At 43.6% G+C, this 27,958-nt stretch overlaps 1 protein-coding gene across 1 annotated transcript; it reads right to left on the bottom strand.

The window, feature by feature from the left end:
* Positions 1-23: 23 nt before the first annotated feature.
* LOC118206654 (versican core protein-like) lies at positions 24-27,958 on the bottom strand. Its single transcript, XM_035379590.1, has 8 exons — positions 16,361-27,958; positions 16,029-16,142; positions 15,810-15,923; positions 10,085-10,243; positions 8,877-8,959; positions 3,457-3,601; positions 2,777-2,959; positions 24-2,112 (listed from the first exon to the last, which is right to left on the bottom strand). Exons 1-8 carry the CDS (start codon positions 27,783-27,785, stop codon positions 1,982-1,984), a joined length of 12,354 nt encoding a protein of 4,117 aa, XP_035235481.1. The 5' UTR covers positions 27,786-27,958; the 3' UTR covers positions 24-1,981.

Raw genomic sequence — 27,958 nt, 5'->3', positions numbered from 1 at the left:
CATTTACCTGGATGTCACAATAATCCTTGCATATGTTATTTATTACTGTCATTGAGAGAACAAAGACAAATTAGACAGACTCCGTAGAATGCATTAAACGTTTTCTTTGGTGACACAGAGCATGTATAAAAAGTTTTTTTAAATCTTTTTAAAAAACATAATTCGCAAACATCCCAGACATTCACATTATAAAATATACAAGTTATAATATAAATATAAAAGATATTATGTGCATTCTAATGGTAAAAAACAAGGCAATCAGACCAAAAGAACATCGTGGCTGGGAATATTACAAAGAAGGGGTCATCTGTCATTGAGCGACACAGTCCTATTGTGGTCTCTGTGTTGCTATGAAGCCTCGGAATTGTTAATCCATGGATACTGTGAGTTTGAGTTCATTAGTGACAAATAAGTACCATATTCAATCATCACGTTGACTAATACTTTCTTGCACAGCATAAATATATATCTGTTTCCACACCAAGATTTAAAGATTGTACAAATAAGGCCAAGTGATTGCATCTCCAGAATGTCTGGCCTCATGCAAGAAAATTAAAAAAATAAAAAATAAATTATTTGTATCTCCCATTCAAGTCTTTCACAATTTGACAAAGTACATTCTCTTAATAGTAGTTCAAGAAAAAAGCATGTAAGGAAAGAGTAGTTCAGATTAAAAACCCAATGAGATTTTAAGGCAGAATAAAAACAGTAGCATTAAATGGCAAAGTTTTTGTAAACACTGCAAAGAACGTTGGGGTTGAAACTGGGTGTACATAAAAATGTTGCCTTTGCCTTCTGTGCTCCTATGAAAGATGCAGAATAAATTAAATCTCTGGTTTTACTTCAATTATTATAGCCCAAGGAGGAAGCACTGAGTCTGCAGTACTCTGTCACACATTCATAATATCTTTTCTTTTTATATTTTTTGACTGTATCACACTTAAAGATTAAAACGGTTATATATACACACATTTGTCAATTTATTAATTTATTACACGTTTCTATATTTTTTTTCCCTCTCCAAGATCACCAATGATGGCATCTTCATACATGCTGGTAAGCTGTTCAAACCTTTTGGTATAATAAACTCCTTGCTTCAGAAAAATAACTTCCTGTTTCAGGAACGTGACTCCCTGTATTCTGAGCCACTTGGCCTGGCCGCCTCTGAGAATCCTCATAGTTGGCGGCTGGGTCTTTTGCGCACTCCTCTCCCACCTTGTCCCTGCATTGTTGTCCACCTACTCTATGAAATGCCTTTGGAATTGTCGCCAGAAATGCACATTAACTCCAGAGCCAAAATGGCGGAAATCCTCCTGGTCACAGGTAAAACACCCACTCTTCTGTCATTATTGGCCTTCATTGCATATAGATTCTGTGTAAAGTATACAAAAGAGCAGCAGAAAGAGACACTATTTCCATGTCTCTTGGGGTGAAAAATCCTAGGAGCGCGTTATGAATACTCATAAATTCCATGGTGTATTTACAATATCTTGAGTTGTTGAAGCTTGTTTTTCCCTCCCTCCGCTTTTCCTCGTTTAACTTTTGGACAGTTAAACTGTTAGATAAAGAGCTTTTGAATTATATGCCTGGCCAGAGAAGCAGGCTGGATGAAAAAAATAAAAATAAATCCAAAGTAGAAAATGTGAAATCAACATTCGTATCCATCAGCAAACAGATCCTGTGTCCAGCTGTCTGTATCCTTTTTGTCATAAAAAAAAATTGTGACCCTCAAAAAAACAAAAAACATTGAGCAACAATAAAAGAAAGTGAAAAGCATTAACAAGGCACTTCATTTTTCATAATTCTTCTCATGTCTTGACTGTAAAAAAAAAAAACGCCTGTTTTATTTTCCTTTTGGCGGTGCCGTTGGGCTTTGTCCTTTAGGTGCCTGACGTCCGTGGGTGAGTGGAAGGGGGCTCATTGCGGGTTTCAGGCCCCTGTGCGACGAGACTGGTTCTCCAGACGGGGGTCACGTGGGAGGTCAGCGCCCGTGCCTGTGCACTCTCATGGCCCAGCGATGGTGGTTTCTCTTCAACCCATGGACCCGCCTCCTGGCATGGTTGTAATTGTTGTGCATGTGTTTCCAAGCGTATGCCTGTTGGAAGGTAGATGCTGGGAGAGAAAAAAAAACAGATAATTCTAGATTATAGTGTAATCTTTACTTTAAAATACCAATACAAGACATAGAGGTCAGTTTTAGCCATAGGTAACAGCATGTCAATCTGTCTGCACTACAGACAGACCAGGGATCAGGTAAGTAACCTTATACAGAGAACCGGTTCTTCCAGCATCTGGCCTAGAATTGGCTAAACCCCCATACTTTCCTCAGCCATTACTTATAAAGGAGAAATTAATGGGCATTTAATGGTGCTTGAACAGCTGCAGTGTAGTGTAACAGTAAGGAAGCTGGGTTTCAGTCAAATTTCCAGTGGTATGAGCAAAATGTATGTGAAAATGTACTCTGTGCAAGTTACTTTTGCAGAATGCCAAAATGTAATAGAATGCAATGTGAACTGAAAATCACTTCTGAACTGGAGGGCAACAGGGTCCAGTGGGCTTTCTTTCAACCAAAATGTCTTGAAGTCATTATTTTTTAGCTAAGTTCACCTATTCACCCAGTGAGAACTGGTGGCTAATTAACTCTAAAACCCCTGCCCCTTGTCAAGTGTTATGACATTAGAATGGAACCAGAGTGCAAATTTACAGGGTAACTCCAAAAACCCAGCACCTCGTATAATGTAACAGTGTTAGAACGGGACCGGAGGGGGAAACTCACGGGTCATGCAGGTGATCTGGGGGACGTCCCACCGCCCGTTTCCACGGCACTTGATGACGGGCACGTGTCTCTGGATGAAGCCGTTCTTGCACTGGTACCTCACCAGCGAGTTTACCTCGTAGCGAGGCTGCATCCTTCCGAAGGTACGGGCGTTCTGCACGACTGGAGGCTGGCTGCAGGCGACTGGGGCAGGGACACAACACAAGGACATGATTTACATTTTGCTATATTTTTTACATATAGTCAGATATTTACTGAAGAAATGCAGGTTTACTGCCTTGCCCAAACAGGGCTGCCAGGTGAAATTCTCAAGCCTGGAACTAAAGTATATCATTATATTAGCCCTGGGCCCAGGACAATAATATTTGCCACAAGTTCACAGACCATCCCCCCTGGGACAACTGGACCCAGGACCACGTACCCAGTTGTCCCCCCCGATGACAGACCTGTTCCCAAGGGTACATTGGCATTACCTAGGTTTAAGGTTTAAGGTCTAAGGTCTAATGAACTCTCAGGTATGAGGTGCCTTTCAAAAGCAGTAAATTTTGACATACAGTGTAAGTACACTACAAAAAGTGCCAAAAACATGGTGAGTGCTTAGGGAAGCCATTGCTCTCTGAGTCCGGGCCCACCGTATGTAGGTGTGGGTGGGGACTTGCGACCCACGCCCCGCCTCTCACCTGTTCCCTTCTTGCAGGTGAAAGTGAGGTGGTAGTTGCACGGCACGTCGTTCCACTGCCCGTCCTCGTGCCAGATCATCACCACGCAGTCCTCGCCCGAGGAGAAGAAGCTGTCCGGCTGGTTCGGCCTCCAGTTCTCATATTGCTGCAGAAAGTGAAACGGAAGCGAAGGGCTTCACAATAATGTTCACAAGTGTATCCTTTGTGTAAGTATGAACATAAAAAAACTAAAGAAATTGCATTGTTTTTTTTAATGATTATTTTGAAATGATCAGTTCTGCTTAGCCTGTAGGTTTTTAGCTGCAAATGATGGTAGAAGCCCATTTGCTCACACTTACTAGGTGAGTCATTCACTATGTCGCTCACTCATTCGCTCACTTGCTCACTTGCTCACTCACTCACTCACTACCTCACTCACTCTCACTCTCACTCACTCACTCACTCACTCACTACCTCCATCAGTAACTGGGTTTTATCACTACAGGTCACAGTCGTTGAACCAGGCCAGCTCTGTTCTGATCATTACCATTACCCTCTTCCTGTGCAGGGTCTGTGCATTCAGTCATTGGCCTGGGGAAAAACGCTTGCATGGGATAATGGGCTATAAATGTCCCTCTGATAAAATTCCTCCCAATTACCTCAAGCTGATGAGGGCTGTTCAGCATTTTGCAGCGATGGGGAAATTAGACTGACACACGTAATTGCCGTAAAAAGCCTTCCTGTCACAGTCATGGGAACCGGTTGGTTCCTACAGTAGCATTGTGATGTGAAGGGGATGGGTTGATAGTGAGGAGGCGGGGCCGAATTTTGGCAAGCAGGCTGGCGTCCCTGAGACCCATAGCATGACCAAACCAGCGGATCTGATAAGGTGATCAGGCGCGTTTGTTTTGGCGCCCGTCGCCAGCAAGCGTAATCTCTCTTCATCCGAATGGAAGGGGGGTGGGGGGGTGGGGGTAAAGTCCCATGGTGCAATGCGGTCCAGCAGCACCTCGCCTAGACACGAATGTATCAAATCTCCGAGAGCGCAATTTCGCTTAGCTCATGTGGCATCCGTCTTGGCAAGCTCAAAGTTTTAAATCTCCCCGTTATTTTGTGGGTGATGTAAGATTTTCCACAGTCTGAGAATGAGAACCTCTGCAGATGAAATAATAAACTATGCCGTGCACTGCTAACTGCAAGCTTGATTTCACAGCTATACTGCTTACTCACTTCTTTATGTTCTTAAAAGTGCCATTGTGCCAAGATTCCAGGACAGGGATTCTGTCAGTAAATCAATGATCTGCCATTTCTGCAGTTCTGAGATATTGAGCTTAAAGTTCTTGCCAGTTCATTGGGTTTTATTGCTTCCTAAAAAACTGAAATTAGACCCAAATTCTGAACATTTTTACACGTGTAATGCCACACACGTGAACAATGATACATAGAACATTTATTTATATATATTCAACAAAAATGTCACTTAGAACCCTGTAATTCTCATATCATAACATGCAAGCATTGTAATATTCTAATGCATTACAACCTATGTATATCTGTAAATGTAAATGTATATCTACCCCTCAACCTAAATATTCAATGGCAAAAAAACAATGCTTCAACACTTGTGCTTTGTAGGGAAATGGTAAAATGCTTTTTCTCATCAAGAGCTCAGAGACTTTCACATTTAATTATCAGCCAGTTGTTGGAATACAACGTAAATAAAGTGTTTCTTAATTCCATGAGTCCTGGCTTTGGGCTTTGATAACCTATAGGCTAGACATTCTTGGTTTTTATACTTCCCTACGCTCTGACCCAAAGCTTCCCGCTGCAGATGGAAGTCTCGGTATATTTATTCTGGGTAATCAGCCTGACAACCTCAGGCAGCATGAAAATTGAGAACACTGCCCCCACCCACCACCCCCCCCCCCCCCCCCCCGTTCTCTTCCTCTGCAGAGACACGGCAGTAGCCGGATTAGCTCCTCCGGCAACTTCCTGAGGCGTTTCCGGCGTCACGGTAACGTGCATCCGAGCCCTGAACTTGGCCACAAATTAAAATTCCCGATTTACACTAGAATATGACATTCAAGCGCAATAGGGTCAAACAACTGAAAAATCAGATCCGCTGCAGTTGCCTAGATGATCAAAAGACGGAATATCTCCTAAATAACCTCAACCATCCAGAGAGGGATAAAAGAAAAAACTCAAAACAATCAACCTTGCAGGAAAAATATGGTGCATTAATTTTCCCATGGGCATTTAGGATGGTAATAGGAGAACAGCAGAGCCTCCCTCCACTGGTAATTACCTTCAGGGAAATTTTTTGGGTCATTGCTCAGGTCCCAAGACAAATTTCACAGCATCCAGGGGGACGTTACCTCAGGCTCGTGGAAGATGCAACTTAAAAAAACAAAAGACTTGACCGCAGCGGAGCAGCAGGCTCAGAAGAAGGACTAAGAGAGAGATGTGTGTTTGCACACTCACATACTCAAGGGAGGAGCAACAGACTCGCTAAGAGATCTGAGGGGATTTTCAGTTGCGGCGCTGACAGTGTCGTCCTGAAGTGGTTTTATTTTATCCACCTACATCCCCACACATTAATCACATCTGACTGTGGCAGGGAAAATTCTGCAGTTAGTAAGACCAGTGGTCAGGTTAGTAGAGAAAACCTGCGTTTGCAATAGAGATAGCCTAACATTTTCCTCGGTACTGTTCTGCTACTTCATTGAGGTGCATTTTGTTAGGTAGAGGTCTACTGAGAAAATAAAGTCTTCCGTCCTCACGTACTCATAATTATTTGCTGATAAAACCCTCCGAAAAATTACAAAGAACATATAACTGCATGCAGTACTTTAAGAGCCCACATGGGGGCATTAATCTCACATTTCCACACAGACTTCACTCTCTTGCCCCGCCCCAAGCAGGTAAATATTTAAATTACATGTTATTAATTTATATGTTATTTATTAATTTTGTGACAATTAACATTAGTTGTCTCTCCAATTAGATTTATCCTTCAGTCAATCTCTTCTCTGAAATAAGAGCGGTGGTGACATCACCTGTAAATTCTGTGTTTAAAAAGCACCGAGCACTGACTGGCATTTTTGTGTTGTTTAGGCCGGTGTTACTGTCTGCTCTCCAGTTTCCAGTAGCCTTGATGTTTTTACATCGCCTCAGTTTTGCGTTGAGGCTTTGCTCATTGTTTCGCCCCGTATACGTTTCATTTGGCCGAGGAGTCAGAGCCTTTTTTGGCAGCCGAAGACCCGTGGACGGGGGCCAGGGACCCTGGGCTGGACCAGCCGCTTGGCCGACGTCACTGGGCTCCAGCCCACAGAAAAAGGCATCTCTGTTCCCCCAGCATCATGCGAGGGCTGGCTGCTTAATGCGATGGAGGCCCGCCCATAGTCGCGTCCGAATCCAGGCCCCTCTTGCCCCTCGGATTGTTCTCGGCTGTCGCCGGCCCCTCCCCCTGAAGTCTCGGGAGCGCATCACGTTTCCACCAGCTGTGACATCAGGACCCGGCATTTGTTGGGAAAAACGCCAAATGGCAGAAAAGAAAAAGACCGTCTAACTAAAGGCGATCCCCACGAAGATAAACATCCACGCTGTTGTTGTGGTTACACGCCTCTGTCCTTTAAAGAACAGGGTCACAAACAATTCACCAATGTGTGTAAACTCTTCTGGCTAATTCTCAGAGAATCAGAGGCAGGAGGAAGAAGAAAAGAGTCTGGCATCTTTTATCTCAGAAACCACTAACCGCGCTCAGTTAAATCTCTAAGGGCCGATGCTTCCACCTCGTTTCGATATGCTGTGTTGCGTTTCCTGTTCTGGGTAGGAGAAATCCATTCTGCATGTTGCTATGGCGAGGGGTTGGGGGAGGGGGTGGGGGGTGGGGGGGGTAAAGCCTCCGCTTGTGGAACACCTGAGGCTCGTTTTGCATCTCTGATTTTCATCTTCTCAAAATCAGCTCCAGCTGTGAATCTGCTTCGGTGCGGACCCCAGAGGAGACGCGAGTGGTCTGTGTGAACGAGCATCCATCTCTCTCCGCTTTCCGCCGGTCCCCCCGAGCCATCGGGTGCCCTAACGTCCCGCTGTGATGACGTACGACTCAAGTACCGGCACCTCGCCGCTCACTACCTGTGAGTCTAAAACTCAGGGTCGTTCACTGGCCAATTTTCAGGATAGGAAAATTCAATTGCGTTCAATTGAATTATAAACAAATTGTTGCAAATACACGGCATTATATACCATGAGATATTATTTCTTCGTGCTATTTAAATTTCTCACAGCCAAATGCCGACTGTACCTGCCTCATGAGAATCAGCAGCCACCTGGGCATTGTGATCTTTAATGGGTTTTTTTTTCCAAATGCAAACTACACTGAACACACTGTCTAGGAATGGCACAAGCGATCTTAGCTACCATCTCTCAACACGCCTCAGCTCGAACCCTTTTTTCGGAACTCTGCTCCCCTCTGTCATTACGCCGAGTTAACACAATCCTGAGGTCGTGGCTTGGGTTTGGAGTGGGGGGGGGGGGGGTGGATTCAGACTCCACCCCCTCCCCCTTCCCCTCCGGTCTCTAAAATGTTTCCAGCTGATGCGAGTGTGGCCAGGTGGTGCCCAGCTGCTTTCTGGCCCCCACCACCCCCCACCCCGCCTCATCCCCCAGCCATGGTTTCCTGAAGCCCCAGTCTACCTGTCCACACCTGTCCCCCTCTCCTGCCCAAATTGACTAAGGAGTTTATTTCTAACAGCGCTCTGCGGCTCTGAGTTCTAGACGGATGGCTGCAGTTTAACTCCAGGCCCTCTGCTCTCTCTATTCTCCCCCTTTTCCTTTTGTTTTTTTGTGCCTTTGAAGTGGATGGCCAATCAGCACCCTGGCCCCAAATGGAGCAATTAGGAACTTTCCTGTGCACATACAGAACACCTCAGAAAATACCCCCAGCCCCCCCTGGTAAACCCCCCCCCCCTCCACTCTGTCTGAGAAACGGATAGTTGCGCATGCACACACACACACACACACACACACACACAGAAAAATGTCCACTGTTAATTCAGCTGTAACAGAGTACAACTGAGATATTATATATTCTGCAAGAGTTGATTTAACACTGAACATTGTCATGCCTTGACAAAATCAGCATTAAGTTCTCAGATGTGGAATTTCACAAGTGCTTAAAATCTAGTTTGGGGAGTTTCAGAGGGATTTCTGTCCAGCTGGGATGCCATTACAAGAGCTCATCAAAACATCACGGTTTGATGTTTACACTGTGACGTTTGACGATTAGAGTCCTGCAGACCTGGACGAGAAAGCTGCTGTTTGCCAAAAGTGGGACTGATAAAGAGTTTCCATAAACTCTGTCTCATCTTCCCAGTCAGAAATATTTTTCTGATGATTCAACCCATTCAGAAGGTGAAGAAGAAAAAAAAAAAATCTCTTACCACTGGTAGCCCGTCAGTCCAACGGAAATCATTTTCAAACATTTTATCGTTGAGGCCAATCCACTGGTAATCGTGTCCCAAGCCTGACAAGGGAAGAATGAAACACACAGATCAGCAGCACATTCTTCTGCCATATTAGGTTTTCAGCTGAAACAGGAAAATAAAGAGCCATTTTTATACCCGTGAATCACGTTTCCTTTTCCAACGGCCTGCTTTCTTGCACTCCGAGATAATTTAGAAGGTTCTGCTGTGATGCCAAAATGCTTGCCAAACGTATTCAAAATCTCCTCAGTCTAGTCCTGTACTCTATTTTTTTGCTTACAGTGTCTTACAGTGGGAGACCAAAATACACGAACTATATATACTCTCATAGGGACTTTTGAACAAGAACATTGCCAGAATAGAAATGGCAAATTCATTAGAACAGCCCCTGGAGTTTTAGCCAGTATATCACACAGTATTATCCTGCATGAAGTGCCAAACCACTGGAGGTAAATAGGCTTACAGAGTGCTCTTGGTGAGCAGCGAGTTAAGTTATGTACAGATAAAAAGAGGAGAAATAAGTCATGATGTCAGCATGCAGCTCCTTACAATTATATATCAGCCATTAAGGCCGTTTATTCAGGGTTATTCTCTTTGTTGTGAACGGTCAGGGTCTCTGGAATTTTTAGGTTTTTTGTTGGGAACCTTCAGGGTTTTGAATAGTCACTGTCTATTTGTTTGGAATGGACAGTCAGGGTCTGTCTTGCAGTCAGGGTCTCAAATAGTTAGAGTCTCTCTAATAGGATTAGTCCAGGTGGCGTTGGGGCTAGGTTTGGAGGCGGGGGAGGGGGTAGAAGGGGTAGAAGCAGCGAAGGAAGAGGCAGAAGAGCAGTCATCAATGGGTCACTGAGGGGGTAACAGAATTAGGGCGAGAGGAAGAAGGAAAAGTGACAGGGGAAAGAGTGTGGGGAGTCAGGGGCGAGGTTAGGGGTTAGAAACGATGAGATCTGATGAGGGGGTCAGCGAGGGGACACGTCACGTCAAGGAGCGGCGGCGAAGTGAAGCGGGAGCGCCAGGGCGAGGGGTCGGAAGGAGAGTGGAGAGGTGGGACGAGGAGACGGGATCGGGGGGGGGGGGGGGGGGGGGGAGCTTCCCTAATTAGAGGCGTCCCAGCCCGGCGCCTCCCTGTCAGTCCCCTGACCTGTGAGTTAAAGGCAGTCACTTACGGTTCACAAACTGCTGCTCCTCGTGGGTCAGGATGCTGGTGAGGTGGGCGCCCTGCAGACGGCACTCCCTCTCCGCGATGTCCCAGGTCCTCCGGTGCGGGACGTACCTGTAGCAGTGACCCTGGAACTTGTGCCAGCCGTAATCGCAGGTCTCCGTGTCTGAGGAAGGACGTCAGCGAAAACACGTTTTACACGCCGTTCTGTAACCAACTGCACCAACGCATGGACACATGATGATGAGAACAGGCACATAATGATGGGAACAGGCCATTTTGCCCTTCTAGGCTCATCAAGTAATGTTGCGTGTGCAGCAACGGTCGCACTCTGAATACTATCTCAATGAGCTCAAAGTGTTGATACGTTTAGTGTTGATTCAATTAGAAAAAGTCTACAAATATTTATTAAACCAGCTGAAACTGCATCAGGCTTTACAATCCACAGCGGTCTGGTGTTGCTTTCCAACTGGCCGTATTTGATTCTGGATTTTACAAGCAGTACGTCTATGAATAATAAAACTATCCATTGGCTGATTCTGGTATGTGATGCGGTCACTGTCATTTACAATATGTTTCATTACAATCTGGTCCATCAAAAGGCCCCTGAAGATTAACTTATTGGATGCGGTCATACAGCAGCCAGTTGTTTTCCAGCACTTCTTTTTCACATCTCCCCAACCAAACTAGGTTTAGTCCTGTCACAGAGACGTCCATTTTATGGAGCTGAAGATGTTGTTTCCAACATCTGTCGAATCTGTACACACAATGCAAACACTTTTTTTGCTTTGCAGCACTAAATATTTACTGCTAACTGGAAAGAAATACTGCTTGAGAAAAAGAACAGATAATATTATCCTGACATGGTTGACTAAGCAGCAAGAAAAGGGGTGTGGGATCTATAAATGCATGATTCATATCAAAATATGGAGTGTTCACTAAAAGCCACATCAAGAAAAGAGCCTAGAAACAACTGTTTTCATTTGAAATGAACATTAAATGGCAGTGCTGAGTTAAGATAAATGTTTAAGCAAACTGTTTAGTCTGAGGAACACGGATACGTCACAATGCAACTGCACTCCCTGCACTCTCCCCTTAACTTTATAAAGAACTGATCTTCATGTAAACGTTTTATGTAACGTCTTGCTCATTTGAGAATAAGCACCTGCAGTAAGTAAAATACGAGGATTTGTATTTGTGCCGGTGACTTGTTGCACATGTGCACGGTCAACCGCGAAGTAAACCAGTAAAGAAGTGGCTTCCCAACCATGTCAACCTCAGTAGGACCTCTAGCAGTCAGGAGGTGGAAAACAGTGGCCTACAATGGATAATAAGGAACCGCCCTCCATTTACAATATAATCAGGGTCATAATTAAACCAACTATAATTACATCAAGCTTTACAATCCCCAATGGTTCACAACTGGCTGTATTTGATCCTGGATTTCACAAGTGGTACATCTATGAATATTTGGTCATAATATAAATTATGACCTGACTGACTGAATGGATGTGGTTGACTGTGCACATATGTAATAAATCCAAAAATGAATCAAATAAAAGAGACATCCCTGTAGGTATAATGATATATTTTTTAAAGAAGAGTTCAATGGACAAATATTTTTTGAGCAGAGCTGAATATAATGGGGCACTTCAGGGGAGAAAAACAGTTTAGCATCACACAAGCATTAAACTTTCTCTGATATGCTGTGCTCTAAGAATCTTTGCAAAATCTTTAAATAAATAGTTCCTGTGAACAGCTGTCAAAGCATGATCATGACAGGCTCTGATATTAAGGCAGAACAAGAAGTACCATGCCTTCATTTGAAGGCTGAGCAAGACAAAATGTGCATGTGTTTGTATCAGGGCTCGTCCTTCATAAATTAAAAGTAGACATATAGCTTCCCAGAGGAAGATTGTAAGGGGGGGAAAGTAAATATTGTTTTGTTGCTGACATCTGTAATCCATAAGAGGGCTGACAAGTCAGCCACAAAACTGTCATAAACAGAGTGCGTGAATTAAACATCACCCACACCTTTGGCATTTTCAATGGGGAGGGGCCAGAAATCAATTCAGCATGAGTGATGAGTCTGAGGAATTGTGCCACATAAAAAAGACTCATTGTTATTGAAGTTAAAATGGGCTAACAAAAGTAAATAACAAATGGGCCATTAATTATTTTTTTATGCCGTTGTTCTTATAAGATGACAGAGCAATCTTTGTTTGCAGCATAATCGCTCTTGCCTTTCCCTTTTGGAATCTCCGCTTTGAAAGTAGGCTTTTTTGTCCAATAGAGGACTGCCTGAAACACCAGAAGGAACCGCTATGTTCTTTGCTCGTTATTTTCTTCTCCTGATGCGATGCGTGTCATTTCAGTATACAAGATAATTGGTGAAAAGACAGACATTTTATAACTCAGTAGGATGAAACACCTGCTGCTCGATGCTGAGGCTTCTAATCAGTGCCCTAACAGGAGGAGGCCGGCAATTTGAAGCCCTAGCAGGAAGAGGTGCTTAAATTTGGTGCTCAAATCAACAGCTGTCCGTGACTCTGACTCACTAGCACATACAGCTGTTTCATAGGGATTTTTTAAGTTAACCAACTATGTTTATGAAGAAAGAAAGCATGTGTATGTATTTGTCAGTCAAATTTGAGGACCAGTGTTTATTAAGCCTCTTATGTATGCATCAAAGGTTCAGTAAACCATGTGTAAAACAAAAGAAACATACAGTACAGCTCTCAATCCATATGAGAAATAAAGGTATTTACAGATTTAATGAAATTCCAAAATATACTGTCGGCTTGTCATGTCCAAATCAGAGATAACAGGCTATTCATTTGGGGATAGAGCACCGTATAGAAAGTATTTCCACAAAACTGCTAAACCTGCTGTTAATGTCTGGTTTTTTTGTTTGTTTTTTTAAAACTTCCTTGCTGCAGCGTAGGCATCTGCGAACCGTATTCTTGGAGAAAAGAGCCAAGATGCCAGGCCGAAGGAGGACGCCATCCGAAGAGTTTCTATTGCGGTGCCAGGCAAGTGGAGTATGTGGCGTAATTGTGACCCAGGGTCTGGACAGTTTTACAGCCGGAGGTCTGAACTTAGGGGAAGTCTGGAGGGGGGGTGGTGCACCCAGGTGAATGAGGGAGGGACATGGGGAGGGGGAACACCTAACCAATGGCGGCTGCCTGTCGCAGGAGCTACAGGAGCTCACCGCAGTCCATTGCCGGCCATAGGAATAAGAGTTTATTTGAGGGCACGAGTGTGTAAAGTGGCGACAAGCACCCATGAGCTCATACACCGAGCACATCTGGAGAATCACAGGCAGACTGCCAGGATTGTGGGTCTTTGGCACATTACACATGCTGTGCCTGTTCAGTGCCTCAGCTTGGACCATTAAAAATAAGCAGGTCTCAGGTAGACGCCCTTAGATCTATTCATGTCTCTAATTCTCTCATTTTCATATTTTAAAATAATTCCATAATGCATCAGTTCAGTACCGTTTTTTATCTGTGATATTACGGTAAATTCAGCCAGACAGAAGAAATAAAATGGAGTTTGAAATACTTTTTGAATGGAGTTTGAGATACAGGAGATTGGGAAATGCCAGAGAAATTGGTCTCTCTGCTTAAAATGCCTCTAAAGAAATATAACCAAAATGACTTCTAAATCTGGATGACAGCACATGCCCCATATTCTGCACATATTATCACTGTTCAAATATTTCTCAAAAATTAGTGACCTCAATATTTCCTTGCCATTCAGCAGCGCTAAAGTTCTTCGCAAAATTTTCATATTTAAATACTACAAATAAATATTTGTTTATTAAAAATGGGGCATCTCTTCTTCACAATTGCTGCTTGTATTTATCACGCCAATATCCAGCTGCAAAATCCTACAGCTGAAAGCCAGCTTTGTTTTTGTTTCGTTTAGTCATTTTGTTGGGTTTTTTTTTTTTTTTTTGTTTTGTTTGTGTTTGTTTTTACAGATTTTTGGCTGAAAAGCCTGAGAAAGCAGATGTGTATTAGCATTAGGCCACAGGGACTGAGTCACTGCTGAATAACTGTTACAATATTTTTGGGGTGCGGTTTGGAGTAGTTCATGAAAGAGGGGTACACCCATTATCGGGGCTTCAGGGGTCGAACAGGGTGTTACATAACGGAAACATATTGTTCTGCCTGTAACCCAACCAAAGACAGACAGGCTGCTGATGCAAGTGGGAGGGGCTATCCCACAAAAATGTGAACTGAATTAAGCAGCAATTTTTTGCATTTCCAATATCATTTATTACCTTTATAGAAAACACATATTATAAGTCTATTATAAGACTGTTAAAGGACAATTAAGTAGATAGAGTGGCAGGATGTATACTGGAAAAAAGCACACACTTTATGATTAAACTGATTCCATCTATCTCTATCTGGTTCACTGTATTATCCTATGGAATGTGGAGTCACAGTCATTACTGATGCAATCAGGAATATATCCAGACTAAACTGGCACATCCTGTAATACATATAAGCACTTTAGATGAAAGCACCATTGTAGGGGAAAATTTGTGTAAAATTATATACATTCAATAATATATTCAAACAACCTTTTGCCATTCACATGTAAAGACCTGCCTTTGGCAGCTTGAAGCACTGGCATGGTTCAAAGGGGTGTGTAGATTTGTTTTTGGAAATGTAAAATGTTATGACAGACTTATTAGCTGGTTTTAATTACTGAAATGTGTGAATGTCACATTCATTTAAATGACTGAACATCTGATTACCTTTCAGCCTGAGCCCTCATTGTCCTATTTTCTTTTAAAGACATTTAGCAAAAGTCATGGAAAAATATTCTGTTCCAAAACAAAATGTGCTGCATATTTTTCACCTTACATTTACATGAATACTAGGCAACAAAGGGAGGGGGCTAGCATTACGTTCCAGCAATAGTCAAATTGAGAATAGCTACACATACATGTCTAGACACCGGACAATTTGAGTTTGTTCTTTTTCCTAGCCCAAAACTATGACTATTCTGATATTTCACTCTCATTGACAAATAATTAGCTGGCTTCATGGCAACAACCATTCTTTCCTGCAATACAGGGTAAGTTGTGACCCAGTACAGATTTGACAGCGGGGTGTTGGTGCATATATCTGTGAGGCAGGAAATTTTGTCTGGGATAAATGGAGATTATAGCCTGTAGTGGTTCCCTCAGTCAACTGCTCAGGGGAGATGCAACAGACCCTTTAAAACACGAGATAAGGATTTTTTTTTTTTTTAATGACTGAGAGACCACCCCAGTGGGGGTCGGGTTATTTGGAGAGAAGTGATAGGAAGGAAGGAAGGCAAGTGGGGGGGGGGGGGTGGCTGGTATTCCCCCCAGGCCCTTCATTTTGAATTTTATGATACAGATGCTCTGCCTGTCATTTCAGAACTGTTCAGGTGACTGATATTTCAAGATGAACTGTTCAAGTAACCCAAACTAACATTGCTTTTTTTCCATAAACCAATCCAAAAATCAGCTGCTATCTGTAAGCTATGCTGTTTGCAAAACAAGCATGGCACAGAGCGCCAGATAATTGATTGCAATAATAAAACGGTGTTGAGTTTTATTCTATAAATTGTATCAAAAAATGTTAAGCAAATTAAGACATAATCCACATCAAGAGCTGCTAGGTGACTGATAAAAAAGGGGGCATTGCACATATAGATCAACCAGGCCTAAAATCCAAAAGTCTTACCTTCTTCACAGAGGCTTCCTCCATAACTTGGGAGGCACACACAGGTGAATGAATTGAGACCATCTACACACGTGCCTCCATTGCGGCAGGGGCTGGACTGGCAATCGTCTGCGTCTAGACACAAACATAGAACAGCAATGGTCACAATACAAAAGTCAATAATCACAGAAAGGAAAATGAAAATGAAAATATCTTAAATGAAAATATATTTCACTGTACCTATTTCACAGTTATCACCACTGTAACCAGGTAGACAGGAACAAGTGTAGACATCTCCCCTTGTGTAGCAAGAGCCTCCATTCAGGCACATATTTTCAGTGCAACAATCTATTCCTGTGATGAGGTGAAAAAACACAATATCCGTCAAAAAAAAATGTTTTTCAGGTGTAGTACAGAAACCTCAAAGCGTCAACCTAGAGAATTCAATATTATAGAAGTCTACACTGCTTTGTCATATCCATTCGCACTACTGTTTGGAATTACAGTGGCTCCATATTCTCACGTTACCAAAAGCCTAACATACTGACATCATTAAATATGCAGTCCAGTACCTGGGATGTCAAACACCTGGCCGACAATGGTGTGTCCTGGGTCCAAATCAGGTGTTAGAGTGCTTTCAATCTCACCGGGGGCAGGCGGAGCTTCAATCAGTGGAGGATTTGATGAACTATCATAGTCTACTTCATCCTCCTCTGCTAGGATGGTTGAAGCCTCTGGAATAACCCCTGATGGTTTGCTGGTGACGGTGGCCTCAGCATCACGAGTCTTGCTGGGGGGTGTGGAAACACCCTCTGGTTCAACTGCCTCTTCTGTTTCAGTGACAAGATAAGCTGACTCCTCTTCTCCCCCTTCTACCTCCTCTCTCTTAGATGCACTTTCCACAGGCTCCAGCTCAGACTCTGGCTTCTTTTCAGTGCTGTCTGGCTGACTGATGCCTGCAGTTTGCAATCTGGCTTCAGACTGCATTGTGGTGAGCCTGGATGAGGACACAGGTGGAGACTCTGTAATTCTGGGAGGTTTAGTCACCCCGTCTGAAGGTCTGCTCAGCTCCATTTCAGACTGGGTAGATTTGAGGGTGGTGGATACAGTTTGCTGAAGTACCTGATCCACATCAGAACCATGTGTGGAAGTGCTATCAGCCCTTGGGGAGACCACGGTGCCTGAATGAATGACCGCATCAGGTTGGGAGATAGACTCTCTAACTGGGTGAACTGTGTGAACAGGTGAGGGAGATGTCAGATACTTTTCAGCTGAGGACACATCAACAGGAAGTGATGGGGCAGTTGCTTTGGCCATCGCGTCCTCCACTGTGATACTTGTTATCTTCGAGCTCACTTCTTGAGATGCATCAGTCAGAGTAGGTGTCAGTCCTTGTGTGGTGGATTCATACTTCACGTGCATTGAGTGAGTGGTGAAAGTTATGGTCATATCTGAACCAGATCCTTCAGGCTCCTCTGTTGTTAAGAGAGCTGACTGTGGTGGGAGGGTCACCGCGGTCACACCCACTGCTTCCTCGGTAAGAATAGTTGTTGAGAAAGGTGAGGAGGCTTCAACCAGTGAAACACTGTCCACATCAATGATGGAAACACCCTCAAACTCAGGAGCTGATGAATCAATGTATTTGGTACTTGTATGGTTCTCTTTCCTACTCTCGGTCACTGGTGAGAACAACTCATCCTCCCTTGTTTCTTCCTCAGTAAATCTGATCACTGTGGGGGTTGTCTGTCCTGTGTGGTAAGGCTTTGTGGTTGGTGACAATTCATCAGTGCTGGTTTTTGCTTGGCTGCTTGTTGGGCTTGGGGTGAAAATGTGCTGCTCATCTATACCTTGGTGGACTACAGAGGGAATTGGGGAAGGTGTGGATGTTGGTGCTCTGCCAAGCGTTCCAGTGTGTTCACTCATTGTTACAAAAATAGAAGACTGAGTAATCTGAATAGTTCTATTCTCTTCATGTTCCATAACTTCATTTTTCACAGTTGCTTCAAGGTCTTTTGATGAACTACTAGTGATCAAAGGTGCTTCTATGCTGGATGGTTCTACTGAACGAGATGTGCTGAGCACAAAAGAAGCTTTTGTTAAGGCAGGCTGCTCAGTAAATTCCTGTGCTTGGTCATCTGGGCTCTTATCTACTGTTGTCTCAGCTAGTTTGCCTGTGATTGCATAATGGTCTGATTCTGAGGAATATTCTGTTGGCTGAGCAGTGCTGAGTGCTGTTACCTTATGTTCTACAGGAATGGTGAGAGTTAGGCCACTTAAATCGTCTGGTAAGGTTAATGGTGTAGCTGTCAGGTTTTGGCTGGGACTAATTGAGGGCTTTGCTTCTAGCATCAAGCCACTTGCCTCAGTTTCCTCAGATTCTCCAATGGTTTCATCCGTAGTTGAGATAACAATTGGAGTTTCAGTGCTTAATTTTGCTCTTGTTTGAGTAAAATCTACAGTGCCTTGTGTGGTAAGGCTTCTGTCTATACCTGAGGATGTGGAAGCTGTGTAATCCATTTTTACTGTGCGGGCTAAAAGAGGACTTGTAGTGACAGCAGACTCTTTAGTGAACATCTCATCTGGTTGATCACCTGAACTCACGTCTAATGGAACCTTGCTTGCTGCTAGTATTTCTTCTGTGAAATCACCACTGGCTAAATCTGAGGAAGAGTCTTCTGGCTGAGTTGTCCCAGGTGAAATAGTTGTTTTTGTAACTGCAGATTCCTTAATGAATGTTGTGGTACTTTCCACATCTAAAATGTCTGATGTCTTCTCTGATGTTTCTGCGATGTTTGTCTCAGCCGTCACAATGCTGATTTGGTCATATGATGTGTCAGTGGGTAAGATAGCAATTGCTTCCCCTGAACCTTCCTGCTTTTCTTCTGTGGGTTGCTCTCCAGCTCCTTCCATGACTGGGTATGGAGGTGTACTGGGCATCACACTTGGTGTTAATTGGTCCTTATCTGTTACCTCACTGTCCCCTTTTGTTAAATTTGCCATTCCACCACTGACAACTTCTGAAGGTGTGGCTGTGGATTCTTCCAATAACACAGCTGTGCTTGGCAAGAACGAAACTCTTGGTAAGTCAGGACCCTCTGTAAGAACGTCTGGAGTTTGGCCACCTGATCTGTCCTCCTCTGTTAAAGTGAATGGCGTTGTTCTTGTTGTGTCTAGGCTAGGACTATCTGAGGGCTTTTCAGTGTCTGTTGTTTTCACTGATGTTTCTTGGATTTCTGCCTCATAAGTCACAGCAGTAGTTTGGTCATATGATTCTTTTGTGTGTGGGATGGTAATTGCTTCTCCTGAACCTTCTAGCCAGTCTTCTGTGGATAGCCTTGCAGATCCTTCCAAATCTGGGTAAAGTGGGGTACTGTAGACCTTATCTGTAATTTCATCTTTTTGTTCTCTTACCTCACTTTCCACAGTTGATTGTTTTATGTCTTCACCACTGAACAACTCTGAGAACGATTCAGGCTGAGCTGTCCTGGGAGAGGGGGATGATTTTGTTACAGTAGAATCCTTTGTAAATAGTGTGGACTGCATGGATAAATCCATACCAGGAACAGCTGATGTTCTTTCAGATGCAGTTATTTCTGCTTCATCAGTCACTACACTGATTTGATCAGATGATTCTATCGTGGATGGTACAGTAATTTCTCCTTCAGATCCTCCAAGCTTGTCTTCTGTAGGTTGTTTTTCAGATCCATCCATGACTGGGTACAGAGGTGTACTGGGCATCAGAGTTGGTGTTAATCCTTCCTTATCTGTTACATTGCTGTCCACGATTGTTAACTGCATGATTCCATCACTAACAGCTTCTAAATGTGTGGCTGTGGATTCTTCTAGTAACACAGCTGTGCTTGGCAAGAATGAAACTGTTGGTAATTTAGACGGCTCTGTAAGAATGACTGGAGTTTGTCCACTTGATCTGTCTTCCTCTGTTAAAGTGAAATGTGCTGTTGTCATGTCTAGGCCGGGACTAACTGAGGGCTTTTCAGTTACTGTTGTTTTCATTGTTATGCTGCTTGCCTCTTCTGCAGTTCCATTAGTGATTTCAGCTGTGAATGGAGTGACTATTAGTGCTTCAGTTCCTGATGTTTCTTTTGTTAGTGTCAATTGTACGGTGCCTATTTGTGTGGTCAGACTTCTGTCTAAAGCAGAGGATGATGTACTAATTGCATAATCTGTTCTTACTGTGCTAGACACAAAAGGAATTATAGTGGCAGCAGACTCCTTGGTGAACATCTCATCTGTTTCCTCGCCTGAACCATCAACTTCTCTAACTTCACTACCCGCTGATGTTTCCTCTGTATAAGCACTGCTGCGGAATTCTACAGAAGAGATTTCTGGCTGAGTTGTGCTGGGTGAAACAGTTGTTTTGCTTATGACAAAACCCTTAAAGAAAGCTGTGGTGCTTTCCACGTCTGAAGTATCTAAAGTCTTCTCTGATGTTTCTGTGATTTCTGCCTCATCAGTCACAACACTGATTTGACCATATGGTTGCTTTGTGGGTGGGATGGTAATTGCTTCTCTTGAGCCTTCCTGCTGGTCTTCTGTGGGTTGTTCTCCAGATCCTTCCATGTCCGGGTATAGCGTTGAACTTGGCAGAACAGCTGGTGTAAATCCTTCCTTATCTGTTACCTCACTTTCCACAGTCTTCTCATCCATGACTCCACTCATGGCTGTAGAGGACTCTACTCTCTGAGCTGTGGTGGACAGGAGAGGAGCTTTTGTTACAGCTCTACCCACTGTAAACATCTCAGGGGCTTCATCATCAGAGCCATCTTTTTTCCAGGGGATGACTGTGGTTCTTCCGCTGAGGCTGGAGATCACTGAGGGCTTTGTGGTGCTTATTGTCTCTTCTTTTTGTGACACCTCACTTTCCACAGTTGATTCTGTTTGGTCTGCACCACTCATTGACACTGAGGAAGATTCTAGCTGAGGTGTAGTACGAAGGAGAGATGATTTTGTTACAGCAGAGTCTTTCATAATTGGTGTGGTCCGTGTGGATAATTCAGTGCCAAGGACAGCTGATGCTTTTTCAGACTCAGCTATTTCTGCTTCATCAGTTACAACACTGGTTTGCTCATGTGATTCTTTAGTGGGTGAAGTGGTAATTGGTTCTCCTGAACCTTCCCGCTGCTCTTCTTTGAGGTGAACTCCAGACCCTTCCATATCAGGATACAGATCTATACTGAGAATGGTACTTGTTTTTAGTTCTTCCTCTCCTGTTACCTCACTTCCCGCAGTTGTAAGTTGTGTGATTCCAGCACTAACAACTTCCGATGGTGTGGTTGTGGATTCTTCTAATAACACAGCTGTGCTTGGCAAGAATGAAACTGGTGGCAAGTCAGATCCCTCTGTAAGAATAACTGCAGTTTGGCCACTTGATCTGTCCATCTCTGTTAAGGTGAAAGGTGTTGTTATGTCTAAGCTTGGAGTAACTGAGGGCTCTTCTGTTACATTTGTATGTACTATCTTTTCACTCACTTCAGTTTCCATGGTTAGTTCTGTAATTTTATCTGTGTCTGAAGTAACTAATGGAGCTTCGGTGCCTGAAGTTTCTTTTGTTTTTGCTACCTCCACAGTGTCTGGTTGTGTGGTGAGATTGCCACCTAAAACTGGGGATGATGCAGTAATTGTGTAGTCTGTTTTTATTGTACTAGACACAAGAGGAACTCTAGTTACAGCAGACTCCTTGGTGAACATCTCAGCTGTTTTTTCACCTGAACCCTCATCTTCTCTAACTTCACTACTCACTGCTGTTTCCTCTGTCAAATCACCGCTGCCTAATTCTAATGAAGAGATGTCAGGCTGAGTTCCACTAGGTAAAGTGGTTGCTTTAGTTACATCCACTCCTGGAATGAATGTTGTGGCACTATCCACATCTAAAGTGTCTAAGGTCTTCTCTGATGTTTCTGTGATTTCTGCCTCATCAGTCACAACACTGATTTGATCATATGGTTGCTTTGTGGGTGGGATGGTAATTGCTTCTCCTGAACCTTCCTGCTGGTCTTCTGTGGGTTGTTCTCCAGATCCTTCCATGTCCGGGTATAGCGTTGAACTTGGCAGAACAGCTGGTGTAAATCCTTCCTTATCTGTTACTTCACTTTCCACAGTCTTCTCATCCATGACTCCACTCATGGCTGTAGAGGACTCTACTCTCTGAGCTGTGGTTGACAGGAGAGGAGCTTTTGTTACAGCTCTACCCACTGTAAACATCTCAGGGGCTTCATCATCAGAGTCATCTTTTTTCCAGGGGATGACTGTGGTTCTTCCGGTGAGGCTGGAGATCACTGAGGGCTTTGTGGTGCTTATTGTCTCTTCTTTTTGTGACACCTCACTTTCCACAGTTGATTCTGTTTGGTCTGCACCACTCATTGACACTGAGGAAGATTCTAGCTGAGGTGTAGTACGAAGGAGAGATGATTTTGTTACAGCAGAGTCTTTCATAATTGGTGTGGTCCGTGTGGATAATTCAGTGCCAAGGACAGCTGATGCTTTTTCAGACTCAGCTATTTCTGCTTCATCAGTTACAACACTGGTTTGCTCATGTGATTCTTTAGTGGGTGAAGTGGTAATTGGTTCTCCTGAACCTTCCCGCTGCTCTTCTTTGAGGTGAACTCCAGACCCTTCCATATCAGGATACAGATCTATACTGAGAATGGTACTTGTTTTTAGTTCTTCCTCTCCTGTTACCTCACTTCCCGCAGTTGTAAGTTGTGTGATTCCAGCACTAACAACTTCCGATGGTGTGGTTGTGGATTCTTCTAATAACACAGCTGTGCTTGGCAAGAATGAAACTGGTGGCAAGTCAGATCCCTCTGTAAGAATAACTGCAGTTTGGCCACTTGATCTGTCCATCTCTGTTAAGGTGAAAGGTGTTGTTATGTCTAAGCTTGGAGTAACTGAGGGCTCTTCTGTTACATTTGTATGTACTATCTTTTCACTCACTTCAGTTTCCATGGTTAGTTCTGTAATTTTATCTGTGTCTGAAGTAACTAATGGAGCTTCGGTGCCTGAAGTTTCTTTTGTTTTTGCTACCTCCACAGTGTCTGGTTGTGTGGTGAGATTGCCACCTAAAACTGGGGATGATGCAGTAATTGTGTAGTCTGTTTTTATTGTACTAGACACAAGAGGAACTCTAGTTACAGCAGACTCCTTGGTGAACATCTCAGCTGTTTTTTCACCTGAACCCTCATCTTCTCTAACTTCACTACTCACTGCTGTTTCCTCTGTCAAATCACCGCTGCCTAATTCTAATGAAGAGATGTCAGGCTGAGTTCCACTAGGTAAAGTGGTTGCTTTAGTTACATCCACTCCTGGAATGAATGTTGTGGCACTATCCACATCTAAAGTGTCTAAGGTCTTCTCTGATGTTTCTGTGATTTCTGCCTCATCAGTCACAACACTGATTTGATCATATGGTTGCTTTGTGGGTGGGATGGTAATTGCTTCTCCTGAACCTTCCTGCTGGTCTTCTGTGGGTTGTTCTCCAGATCCTTCCATGTCCGGGTATAGCGTTGAACTTGGCAGAACAGCTGGTGTAAATCCTTCCTTATCTGTTACTTCACTTTCCACAGTCTTCTCATCCATGACTCCACTCATGGCTGTAGAGGACTCTACTCTCTGAGCTGTGGTTGACAGGAGAGGAGCTTTTGTTACAGCTCTACCCACTGTAAACATCTCAGGGGCTTCATCATCAGAGTCATCTTTTTTCCAGGGGATGACTGTGGTTCTTCCGGTGAGGCTGGAGATCACTGAGGGCTTTGTGGTGCTTATTGTCTCTTCTTTTTGTGACACCTCACTTTCCACAGTTGATTCTGTTTGGTCTGCACCACTCATTGACACTGAGGAAGATTCTAGCTGAGGTGTAGTACGAAGGAGAGATGATTTTGTTACAGCAGAGTCTTTCATAATTGGTGTGGTCCGTGTGGATAATTCAGTGCCAAGGACAGCTGATGCTTTTTCAGACTCAGCTATTTCTGCTTCATCAGTTACAACACTGGTTTGCTCATGTGATTCTTTAGTGGGTGAAGTGGTAATTGGTTCTCCTGAACCTTCCCGCTGCTCTTCTTTGAGGTGAACTCCAGACCCTTCCATATCAGGATACAGATCTATACTGAGAATGGTACTTGTTTTTAGTTCTTCCTCTCCTGTTACCTCACTTCCCGCAGTTGTAAGTTGTGTGATTCCAGCACTAACAACTTCCGATGGTGTGGTTGTGGATTCTTCTAATAACACAGCTGTGCTTGGCAAGAATGAAACTGGTGGCAAGTCAGATCCCTCTGTAAGAATAACTACAGTTTGGCCACTTGATCTGTCCATCTCTGTTAAGGTGAAAGGTGTTGTTATGTCTAAGCTTGGAGTAACTGAGGGCTCTTCTGTTACATTTGTATGTACTATATTTTCACTCACTTCAGTTTCCATGGTTAGTTCTGTAATTTTATCTGTGTCTGAAGTAACTAATGTAGCTTCAGTGCCTGAAGTTTCTTTTGTTTTTGCTACCTCCACAGTGTCTGGTTGTGTGGTGAGATTGCCACCTAAAACTGGGGATGATGCAGTAATTGTGTAGTCTGTTTTTACTGTACTAGACACAAGAGGAACTCTAGTTACAGCAGACTCCTTGGTGAACATCTCATCTGTTTGTTCACCTGAACCCTCATCTTCTCTAACTTCACTACTCACTGCTGTTTCCTCTGTCAAATCACCGCTGCCTAATTCTAATGAAGAGACGTCAGGCTGAGTTCCACTAGGTAAAGTGGTTGCTTTAGTTACATCAACTCCTGGAATGAATGTTGTGGCACTATCCACATCTAAAGTGTCTAAGGTCTTCTCTGATGTTTTTGTGATTTCTGCCTCGTCAGTCACAACACTGATTTCATCATATGGTTGCTTTGTGGGTGGGATGGTAATTGGTTCTCCTGAGTCTTCCTGCTGGTCTTCTGTGGGTTGTTCTCCAGATCCATCCATGTCCGGGTATAGCGTTGAACTTGGCAGAACAGCTGGTGTAAATCCTTCCTTATCTGTTACCTCACTTTCCACAGTCTTCTCATCCATGACTCCACTCATGGCTGTAGAGGACTCTACTCTCTGAGCTGTGGTTGACAGGAGAGGAGCTTTTGTTACAGCTTTCCCCACTGTAAACATCTCAGGGGCTTCATCATCAGAGCCATCTTTTTTCCAGGGGATGACTGTGGTTCTTCCGCTGAGGCTGGAGATCACTGAGGGCTTTGTGGTGCTTATTGTCTCTTCTTTTTGTGACACCTCACTTTCCACAGTTGATTCTGTTTGGTCTGCACCACTCATTGACACTGAGGAAGATTCTAGCTGAGGTGTAGTACGAAGGAGAGATGATTTTGTTACAGGAGAGTCTTTCATAATTGGTGTGGTCCGTGTGGATAATTCAGTGCCAAGGACAGCTGATACTTTTTCAGACTCAGCTATTTCTGCTTCATCAGTTACAACACTGGTTTGCTCATGTGATTCTTTAGTGGGTGAAGTGGTAATTGGTTCTCCTGAACCTTCCCGCTGCTCTTCTTTGAGGTGAACTCCAGACCCTTCCATATCAGGATACAGATCTATACTGAGAATGGTACTTGTTTTTAGTTCTTCCTCTCCTGTTACCTCACTTCCCGCGGTTGTAAGTTGTGTGATTCCAGCACTAACAACTTCCGATGGTGTGGTTGTGGATTCTTCTAATAACACAGCTGTGCTTGGCAAGAATGAAACTGGTGGCAAGTCAGATCCCTCTGTAAGAATAACTGCAGTTTGGCCACTTGATCTGTCCATCTCTGTTAAGGTGAAAGGTGTTGTTATGTCTAAGCTTGGAGTAACTGAGGGCTCTTCTGTTACATTTGTATGTACTATCTTTTCACTCACTTCAGTTTCCATGGTTAGTTCTGTAATTTTATCTGTGTCTGAAGTAACTAATGGAGCTTCGGTGCCTGAAGTTTCTTTTGTTTTTGCTACCTCCACAGTGTCTGGTTGTGTGGTGAGATTGCCACCTAAAACTGGGGATGATGCAGTAATTGTGTAGTCTGTTTTTACTGTACTAGACACAAGAGGAACTCTAGTTACAGCAGACTCCTTGGTGAACATCTCATCTGTTTGTTCACCTGAACCCTCATCTTCTCTAACTTCACTACTCACTGCTGTTTCCTCTGTCAAATCACCGCTGCCTAATTCTAATGAAGAGATGTCAGGCTGAGTTCCACTAGGTAAAGTGGTTGCTTTAGTTACATCAACTCCTGGAATGAATGTTGTGGCACTATCCACATCTAAAGTGTCTAAGGTCTTCTCTGATGTTTCTGTGATTTCTGCCTCATCAGTCACAACACTGATTTCATCATATGGTTGCTTTGTGGGTGGGATGGTAATTGCTTCTCCTGAGCCTTCCTGCTGGTCTTCTGTGGGTTGTTCTCCAGATCCTTCCATGTCCGGGTATAGTGTTGAACTTGGCAGAACAGCTGGTGTAAATCCTTCCTTATCTGTTACCTCACTTTCCACAGTCTTCTCATCCATGACTCCACTCATGGCTGTAGAGGACTCTACTCTCTGAGCTGTGGTTGACAGGAGAGGAGCTTTTGTTACAGCTCTACCCACTGTAAACATCTCAGGGGCTTCATCATCAGAGCCATCTTTTTTCCAGGGGATGACTGTGGTTCTTCCGCTGAGGCTGGAGATCACTGAGGGCTTTGTGGTGCTTATTGTCTCTTCTTTTTGTGACACCTCACTTTCCACAGTTGATTCTGTTTGGTCTGCACCACTCATTGACACTGAGGAAGATTCTAGCTGAGGTGTAGTATGAAGGAGAGATGATTTTGTTACAGGAGAGTCTTTCATAATTGGTGTGGTCCGTGTGGATAATTCAGTGCCAAGGACAGCTGATGCTTTTTCAGACTCAGCTATTTCTGCTTCATCAGTTACAACACTGGTTTGCTCATGTGATTCTTTAGTGGGTGAAGTGGTAATTGGTTCTCCTGAACCTTCCCGCTGCTCTTCTTTGAGGTGAACTCCAGACCCTTCCATATCAGGATACAGATCTATACTGAGAATGGTACTTGTTTTTAGTTCTTCCTCTCCTGTTACCTCACTTCCCGCAGTTGTAAGTTGTGTGATTCCAGCACTAACAACTTCCGATGGTGTGGTTGTGGATTCTTCTAATAACACAGCTGTGCTTGGCAAGAATGAAACTGGTGGCAAGTCAGACCCTTCTGTAAGAATGACTGGAGTTTGACTACTCGATCTGACCTCCTCAGTTAAGGAGAAAAATGTTGTCATATCTAGGCTGGGGCTAACTGAATGCTCTTCAGTAAGTGTTGTCTTATCAATCACTTCAGTTTCCAAAATTACTTCATCTGTGAAAGAAGTAACTAATAGTGCTCCAGTGATGTCAGCCTCATCAGTCATAATGGTGATTTTTTCAAATGATTCCTTTGAAGGGGAGATGATAATTTGTGCTTTTGTGACAGCAGTCTCAATAGTAAATGGTGTGGCCCGTGTGGATAATTCTGCACTTGAGACATCCAATGGTGTTACAGCATCTTTCATTTCTGTTATGGCAGTTGACACTGTGATTTCCTCAAAAGATTCCTTTGTAGCTGTCATGGTAATTTCTTCTCCTGACCCTTCCGTATCTGTGTATGGAGTAGTACTGTAGATGACACCTGAAGTTGGTTCTATCTTTTCTGTTACATCACTTGCTGCAGTTGTAAATTCTGTGATGACACCTCTATCTGTGGAGGTCTCCCCTGTGTGACGTGTGCCGGACAGGTCGTGGGGTTTTGTTACTGCTGATCTGTCTGGAAACATTCTAGTTGTTTCACCACCTGAGCCGTCTTCTGTAAAGGGGGAGGTTGTAGTTTTCTGAGCTAGACTTGGTCCAATAGAGGGCTGCAAACTGCTGGCTGTTTCTTTTAATTGAATCATGTCTGTTTTATTTGATAATGTCTGTGTGAAGTAGCTGATAATGAAACCAGGGGATGATGTAATCATTGCTTGTAATGTGCTTGGCAGAAGAGGAGCTGTAGTTATTGCAGATTCTGAAGTAACCTCAAGTTTTTCAGCACCTGGGCTTCTATCTTCTGTGATTGTTTTCAGGATGTCACCACTGGTTGACTCAGATGAAGAGTCTAGCTTAGCTGTGGTTAGAGAGAGGGGTGATTCTG

This window comes from Anguilla anguilla, chromosome 10 (genome assembly GCF_013347855.1).
Source record: "Anguilla anguilla isolate fAngAng1 chromosome 10, fAngAng1.pri, whole genome shotgun sequence".
NCBI lineage: Eukaryota > Metazoa > Chordata > Actinopteri > Anguilliformes > Anguillidae > Anguilla > Anguilla anguilla.
Note: the sequence above shows the minus strand (reverse complement) of the source record. Positions and strands in the feature narration are given on the sequence as shown.

Bases quoted from the DNA above. Each gene is read 5' to 3' on its own strand.
- LOC118206654 (XM_035379590.1), bottom strand. From the start codon at position 27,785: ATGATTACATCATCCCCTGGTTTCATTATCAGCTACTTCACACAGACA. The intron at 2,960-3,456 runs GTGAGAGGCGGG...TCCCTGCCCCAG, and splicing joins CACCTGCAAGAAGGGAACAG to TCGCCTGCAGCCAGCCTCCA. The intron at 2,113-2,776 runs GTGAGTTTCCCC...TTTCTCTCCCAG, and splicing joins CCAGATCACCTGCATGACCC to CATCTACCTTCCAACAGGCA.